The following is a 9565-nucleotide window of genomic DNA, read 5'->3' as shown; positions in this document are numbered from 1 at the left end:
GAATAATAATTTTCATACCCTAATGGATCAATTAAAAAATAAGATTTTAAAAGAAGAAACAAATGATGACATACACAATTTATTCTTTTACAATTTATCTTTACATGATTATAAGAAACAAATAAAAAACATTCAAAAGTATTATGAGGCAGATATATATGTAGATGAAAATGTGGACATATTAATAATACAAAATAATTTTCATATTTCTTACATATTAAAAATATTGAATTTTAATATAAAAATAATGAATGATATCATAGATTGTTATAATATTAGTCAGATACTTTTAAAATATATATATAATACATACTTAGAAAAAACAATTGAACATATATATAATTCTATCTCTATTGATATTATAGAAGAAAAATGTTGTATTAGATTTGGAGTTTTTTTTTTTATTACGTTATCAAATTTTTTGTTATGTATAATTATATATATGAAACTTATAAGAAGTTTAGATCAAGGCACTTATATAAAATTAATAGAGAATGAGGAAATTATAAAATTATTTTGTTTGAGTAAATATGTACTTGAAAAATATATGGAGAAAATAAGGATGAAATTGTTTTCTTCAAATACTGATTATATTACATTGTATATGATAAGTCACCGGTTAAAGGAGCTTTATTATTCAGTTTATTGTTCAAATATTAAAAATAAAAATAAAAAAAAAAACAAAAATAATAACAATAGTAATAATAATAATAATGCAAGTGATAAAATTATTAATAGTGATAATGTATTAATTCATTTGAAATATACAAATGAGGAGGACACTCATAAGGATAACACAATACACAATATAGATCATAAAAATATTACATCTCTTGAATTATTTTGTTTTCTTAATTTTACCCTTGCTACATCTATCCTTTTAATAATAGATACAGATATGATACTAGAATGTGATTGTGATATAAATTTACAAATAGAGATAGTTAAAAAATGTAAGGACATGATCCAAACGATTAAAGTTCCTAAAAAAATTATCAATCTTAGTATCATTCCACTAAATAAATATAAAATGTCTTTTAAAAATTATATAGAACATATTACTAATTTCCAACAAGTAGTGACACAAAATATAAATCCTATGGAAGATACAACAAACAGAGAAAAAATTTCTAACGAATTTATAAATAATTTAAGTACCCAAATTTTAAACCAATTAAATATAATTGCAGGTGAATGTTGTACTATGTATTCTATAAATATAGATAATGAACAAAATAAAGATAAAAAAAATAAATGTGTTTTATATCCCTTAGAAATATGTGATATATATATAAAAATATATAACAAAATAGTATCGAATAAAAATAAAAATATGATAGAAAAAAAAGATATAGCACAAAAGGATAATATAATAAAGAATCTAAAAAATGAAATTGGTCTTCTAGAAAATAAAATAAAATCAATAAAAAGTAAAATGAATGTATTAATTATCAAGGAAGAGAAATCTAGAAAAATACATATGGATTTGAATATATTAAAAAAAGAGAAAGAGGAATATATACAAATTATAAATAATTTAAGAAAAGTTCAAAATAATAATAATAATGAAATTTCATATATTACAAAACAATATAATGATACCAAAAATAAATATCTAGAATTATTAAAAAATACAGAAGGAAAAAAAAAAAAAATATATCAAAATAATAATAAAAACATGGATGAGTATTCAAATATAGAGAATATATATTATATGAAAAAGGTTATAAATAATTTATATTATGAAAACTTTCTAAATAACATTAACAAATATTATTATTTATATAACCAAATGGATGATCACAATTGTTATAATTATGATAAATTGGATTCTAATATAAAAGGAGGGATAACAAAAAATATAAACAAAAAAAGGAAAGACATCTCAAAAATGGAAAGTAATGATATTATTAGAAATAAGGAAGAAAATAATATTATTAACACAACTGATGTTAATAATAATATTGATTCGTTTGGATATAAAACATGTTATAACAACCCTTTACATATAAACAATATTAATAATTATACAATAGAAAAATTTATAAGAAATAATTTTATTAGTAACCAATTTTATAATAATTGTGAAGATAATATTTTATTTGATGATATATATAATTGTGAAATTATTAAAAATAGATTATCTAAGAATAAAAATGAGTATTTTAAAAATAAAATTTTTCAATACAGTTTTACAAATACATATGAATTTAATGATATGAATAATAAAAATATACACATTATAGATATTATAGAAAGATATAAAAATTTAAAAAACGAGATTTTAATAGAAATATTAAATACAAGTAATGATGATCAAATTGTGAGTAACAAACAAAGTAATCTATACAAAAAAAAACAAAAAAATTATATTCATTTATATCATAAAATAATAGAATTAAAACAAATGATAAAACAATATTATCATAATTATAATATTACTTTATATAATCAAAATGATTACTCATTAAATAAAATACTAAACATAACCATTGAACAAAATGGTGGAAATGACCATAATGATGATATATCAAATTCACTAGAAAATTATAATAAAATGAAAAGTTCTTATAATTATGAGAGTGAGGATAAAAACTATAATGATGAACAAACATTACAAAAAAATGAAAATAAAACTTTAACGAAATCTCATATTAAGGAAGATAAAATTATATTAGGTCATGATTCTTTAGGACATCTAATACAAAATATATTTAATATATAGAAAGGAAATATATACATATGAATATATATATGTATACATTAGTATGGTAAATATTTATTTTTTTTCAATATATATATATATATATATATATATTTATATGTAAGATGGAAAAAGGATTAAACACAATAAGATATAATGTTTACACATATACATATATTTATATATATAATTTTTTTTTTTTTTTTTTTTTTTAATGAACACATATGCATAGTCATTCTTGGTATCCTTTTTCAATCATAATAAAAAATATATTAAAATAAGTGTTTTAATATATATATTATTTTATTTTTATTTTATAATTAAAGAATAATATATACCTCTGGTTTTTTTTTTTTTTTTTTTTTTTTTTTTTTTTTATAATTAAATGTGTTTTTATAACAACATAATTTTTGAATGTGTACGAAAAATCTTATATAATCAATCTTGTATTAATTTTAATAAAAAAAAAAAAAAAATAAAATAAGAATAAAATATAATTTTTTTTTAATCATCAAAGAAACTATGAACATTAAATAAATAAATAAAAATATATATATATATATAATATTTATGATGATAATATATCATGCTCGTTATATTTTTTGAGAAAAAACTTAAATATATTCTTCTTAAGTTGTATAAAATAAATATACATGTTTAAGAAGTATATTCTTAATATAATAATAAGAGTCCAAAAAAATGGCATAAATTTTAAGATATATATATTATGTAATTCATTCCATTGTATGAATTTATTCATTTTAATTTTTACAGATATATATATATATATATATATATATATATATATGTAATATATCCTTTTGTATATGTTCCTTTTATAAAACAAATTTTCTGTTATATCATCTTATAATTCTTTCTTTTTTAAAAGAATGAGAGTATCAAATTTGACTGCTTTACTAAAAAATGGAAAAGTAAACAAAAGAAGAAAACAAAATTGTATGTGTTTTTTATTTTTGAGGGGAAAGAGATATGAAAGTACAAGGGTAGTATCAAAAAATGAAACTAAGGATAATATAAAAAATAAAGAATGTAGTGAAAATAAAAATAACTACGAAAATAGTGAAATATGTTCTTATTTTGAAGAAAAGAAAAATACAAACATAAATATAAATAAAAATATAAATGATAGTTATATAAAAATGAATGAAGAATTAAATGAAAATATAAAGCATAATAATCTTAGTAGAAAGACATATGATATATTAAAATATTATGATGATAATAAAAATATAATAAAAACAACCAGATATATATTAAAAGAACATATTAATTATAATATATATATTAAAGAATTAAATACGTTTTATAATTATTTCTATAATGCTTATCCTTTTTTTATAACAAAATATATAAATTATTTTAAAGAACATATATTAATGAATTATAATGATAATATGAAAATAAATTCCTTTTTTAGTAATTATAAAAATAATGAAGATATAAAAAAGTTTTTATCATTATATCATTATTTTAATGATAAAAATAATCTTTTTATAAATAATCATCATGTACAAAAAATTATTTTAAAAAGTCTGGATTGCCCAAATAATGTTACACAATTTTTAAGAGGTTTAAAAGATAATATATATTTTATTAATAATAAGAATAAAAAGGATTTATTAGAAATAAAGAAAATATTTTGTGAGAAAATAATAGAATGTATTGATAATATTAATGATATAAATAAAAAAATAGAAATTTTATTATATCTTTCTAATATATGTGATAAAGATAAAACATATGATTCTATATATTATATACACATTAATAAAAAAATAGAACAAATTTATAATGAGTTAAATAAGAAAAATAAAAAAACTGTAGAAGATCAATATATGATGTTCTTATTATATAAAGAATATCTTTCATCAAAAAATGAAAAGTATTCCAAAATGGATATAAAAAATTTTCTTTCTCAAGAATTATCATTTTATAATTTTTTAAAAAATGAAAATATTAATATATGTTTATTAAGTTTAATATATCGTGATTTATCCTTTCTAAATAATTATGAAATTAAATATGTCTTGATGAATTTGGTTTACTCAAAAATTAGTTCTTCCGAATTTTTTCTTTATTCGTCTAAAGAGGATTTATTAAATAATAAAAATATTAAAAGCCATGTCCTATTCAAAGAACATAATAATAACATGAATATAAGTGAAAGTAATATATTAAAAGTGGAAAATTATAAATTAAATGATCATTATGATAATAATAATATGAATACTCAAATTAATCCCAATAATTATAATAATAATATGTTAAATAGTGGAATTCGTAATTTCTTTGCTAACTCTTTATTGAGAAATAATTTTTTTGCCTCTCTTAGAAATGAAGACATGACACATTCATCAAATATATTGAATTATAATTCTCATAATGTAAATAATACTAATATATATAATTACGTTTTTTATAATTTACTTACTTCTATTATACAATTAAATGAATCACAGAAAAGATCATTGGATGTTATTTTGCTAAATAAAATGAAATTGTTTTTATTACATAACCAAAAACATAATCATAATCTTCTAATTCCATATATTTTAAAGATTAAAGAAAATGTAGATTATATGAATAACTTTTTATTTATGAATAACACATTTTTAATAAAATATGTGTTAAAATATAAACATATATTTTCAAATAATTTATATTTATATATACTTAATGTTTTTTGTAATACTATTCATATGATTAAGAAGGACCATCATTTTACAGATATAAATAAAAAAAATATGAACTTATTAAATGATTGTAAAAAAATTATTAATTATTTTATAAATGAAATATATTATTCTATTAATCTATATACACTAAAAGAATTTATACAGTTCATTAATTTGTTGAATAAATTCCCTTCAAATTTTACTTTCGAAATTAAAAATAATTTATATCATCAAAATGAGAATAAAATAGAAAATATAAATAAGTGTAATATATATGATAATAATATAATGGATATAACAAATATTTTACATTTTAATAACGAAAATATAAGTAGCAAACTAGATAATAATATTAAATATGATAATAATAATAATAATAATATAATAAATAAAAATCCAAATATACCATCAAACATAAAGGATAATAATAAAAATATAATTAAGCCTAACATTAGTGATAAACAAAGTAATGTTCTATACTCTTCCATTTTAAACAAAAATAATTTCAAAACAAAAAAAAATACACACACTATTATTAATAAAGATGATTTTATTATACTAATATCTCTATCAATATTTAACGAAATTAATGAAGATTTTATTTTAAAAATTAAAGAAAAAGAGAATGATATAATTAAAAATAATAATATACAATATCAATATCAAATATATGAATATATAATTGAGAATCATTATATTCCTTTTATTAATAATACATCAAATTATGTTCATTTATTAAATCAGAAATATGATGAAAATACAAGAGAGCAAATTATGAACTATTTTATCATGTTTACATATATTAACCAATTAGATATATCAGAAATATGTTCACTAGTAAATGTAATGCATAAAATAAATAAATTTCAATCATTTATAGACTTTTATATATCTAAACATATACAAAAATTGTTGAATGAAAAAATGGAACATGTAATGTATTCTAAAGGAAGTGGGAAGAAAAAAGAGATGGGTAATTATGAATTTGATGAAAATTATTTGGACGACTATATAAGTAAAATGAACATTGAGAAAAGTATAAACAAAGTGGATAATATAAATAAAGTGGATAATATAAATAAAGTGGATAATATAAATAAAGTGGATAACATAAATAAAGTGGATAGCACAAACATTGTTAACAACCCAAACAGTGTGAATGAGAATGATTATGTTTTGTCCTGCCATTTTGAGCAAATTAATTTAAATACACATTTTATGTACACTTCCAACTTTGAAAAATATTATTACGATTATGATATGAACACAAGCATTATTAACTTGTTCATATTATTAAATGAAAAAAGCCAAACACGAAATATGCTTGCAACATTTTTACCTTACATAGATTATAAAAAAATTAATGTTTTTAAAATTAATTTAAATAAATTCTTTTCGTCATCTTATATAAATAATGAAACAAATAATGAAAAGGAAAACATTATAAAGGTAAAGGAAGCAAATGACGGATATAAAGACAAATTAAAGAAAATTAATAATATCAACACCATCTCTTTTGATAATAATACAGATACTACATGCAATAATAATAATAGTGATAGTAATTATTACAGTGATAAAAGTTCAAATTATAGTAATATATTGAATGGGTTATTTGGTGATTCATTTAATATAAACAAAAATGAACATAACCAAAATATTAATAATAATTATGAAGAATATACACTTAACCATCCTGTCATATATAATATTATACAAAATAGACTAAGGTATAATATTAATTTGAAAAATTATTTAGAAAATAATGAAAAGGACATCACCAATGAAGAAACAAAACAATTTTTAAAGAAAGAAATGTTATCATTGCAAAATATAACAAGTTTGATAAGTTATATAAATAATATAAAAGAAAATAATACCAATTATGATAATAATAATAATATTATGAATAGTATAAATAATTTTAATAATATTAATTGTATTAATAATAATGATAACTATAATTATTCTTCTATACATATGGATCTTTTAAATTTGGCCTTAAAAAATCTGATTTTTTGTAAAAATGATATTGTAGATATTAAAAGCTATAGATTGATATCTAATGTATTATTAAATATAAATAATATTTATCAAAAAATATATATATCATCAAAATATTCATATTTAAATATACTTATAATGAATTATATTAAGCGTATGGAAACGTTTTTACCATTTTTTAACTTACAAGATTATTTACAAATATTACAAATATATATAAAATATAATTTATCAAAAAATTATATGAAATATTTATATATTTTAAATAATGAATTAAATAAAATAAATATAAAAAATATTAATTATCCTTTTGTATATATTATCTTATATTTCTATTTCAAATTAAATTATGTAAATGAAACCTTGGTATTTAAATTAGTAAATCATTATATATCTTCATTAAAACAACAACAATATTATATGGATTCATCCATTATACAAAATCTAATAAAAACTAATGATGTCTTAATTAATTTGTGTGTAAAAAACAAGGATCTACTCTATTTTAATTATATGATTTTACAAAAATATGGTAATTTTAAGGATAATTTAGAATTAGAGGAAAATCTAGAAATCGGCCAAAAGAATAATGAAGTACTTGAACAAAATAATATGGAACATATAAATGAACATATTACATCAGCAATTAAAATAAATGACAATAGCGTAAGTACAAATGATATCTCATCATCTTTTCATCCTAAGGAAGAGAAAGAACAAAATATAAATATGAACCACCTAGAAAACAATACAAATAATAATAATAATAAAAATAATAATAATAATTATCAAAATACTCATTATATGGAACAAAATAATGAAAATACAATAAACTATAATTTTGACACAACACAATATAATAACATGGAAGGAAATCAAAAAGAATCTACTTCCCATGAAGACATAGATAATTCATCCTATAATACAAATGACATTAATTATAATTCCAATCAAATTAACCAAAACAATAATACAAATAATAGTGTTCAGAAAAATATTGTTACATCCAAATTCGAATTATCATTAAACCAGAAATTAAATATTATGTACTTTCTTTGCAAATTTCATTTTTACAATGAAACAATAAAAATGTTTTACTTGCAAGTAATAAACGAATGTATAAATAATAAAAATGCTAATCTCAATGATGAAGATTATTGTAAATTATATGAAATTTATGTACAAGTCATACTCAATTTTTATTTCCTTTCATTCAATAAAAATAATAAATATATTAATTATATTTTAAGCAATCTTCCATGTTATTATTGGTACAAAAGGGAAGAAGATAAATTAAATTTTTTTTTATCATCAAAAGAATATAATAATATACATCATATACTCAAATTGGTAAATTTACCTTTTCTCGTACCTACATTGACCGAAATTTACTTTATTCATTTGTTTAATGATTCAAAAAAAGATAATTACAATAATCATATACCAAATAATTGTTTGCATTATTATCAAAAATATAACTTGCTTATTGACGATATAAAAAATAAGAATATTGCAATTTTATGTGTTCCAGAGGAAAACGAATTACGGTAATTTAATTATAATGTGTATATGGATATATATATTTATGTATTTTTATTTTTATATTAGCTAGATGTTCATAAAAATTATATGATATGTACCTTTTTATTTTTTATATTAGCTAGATGTTCATAAAAATTATATGATAACTATCTTTTTTTTTTTTTTTATATTTGCTAGCTGTTCATAACATATATATAATATATAACATATAACATATAATATTTTTTATTTTAATAATTTTGTTCTTTTTTTTAGGGATGGAAATCACGGTAAAAGGATATTAATGAATGAGAGTTATTATATTTATGAGAATATTAAAAAGACCTATGCAACATCGTTGTTATTTCTAAGTGAAGTAATTTATAAAAAATAAAATAAAAATATTCAATAAATAAAAATATTTGAATATATAAATATAACTATTATATTTAATAAAAATATATATTTGTTTTATTTTCACAATATTTTTCATTCTTTTTATAATATTAATTATTTTCCTTTTTCTTTTTTTTTAGTGGAATGGCTTAAGTACAGAAGGAAAATGTGATTATATTTTAAAGGTTATTCATTCAGCAATAAATAATTAAGGAGAACATTTATTTATTCATAATATATTTCC

General features: G+C 17.6%; 2 protein-coding genes across 2 annotated transcripts in view; both read left to right on the top strand.

Annotated features, from left to right (window-relative positions):
* Nucleotides 1-2725, top strand: part of PADL01_1347100 (conserved Plasmodium protein, unknown function) — a gene marked incomplete at both ends in the record, with an annotated part of 4184 nt that extends 1459 nt beyond the window's left edge. The window contains one exon of the mRNA XM_028684031.1: nt 1-2725. This exon is cut by the window's left edge and continues 752 nt beyond it. Coding sequence (XP_028540149.1) covers nt 1-2725 — 2725 coding nt within the window.
* Nucleotides 2726-3594: 869 nt separating this feature from the next.
* PADL01_1347000 (conserved Plasmodium protein, unknown function) lies at nt 3595-9533 on the top strand (the record flags this gene model as incomplete). Its single annotated transcript, XM_028684030.1, has 3 exons — nt 3595-8951; nt 9202-9301; nt 9462-9533. 3 exons carry the CDS (start codon nt 3595-3597, stop codon nt 9531-9533), a joined length of 5529 nt encoding a protein of 1842 aa, XP_028540148.1.
* Nucleotides 9534-9565: the final 32 nt, after the last annotated feature.

The sequence above is a fragment of the Plasmodium sp. gorilla clade G2 genome, assembly GCF_900097015.1.
Source record: "Plasmodium sp. gorilla clade G2 genome assembly, chromosome: 13".
NCBI lineage: Eukaryota > Apicomplexa > Aconoidasida > Haemosporida > Plasmodiidae > Plasmodium > Plasmodium adleri (nom. inval.).
This window is presented reverse-complemented; position numbering and strand designations above follow the sequence as displayed.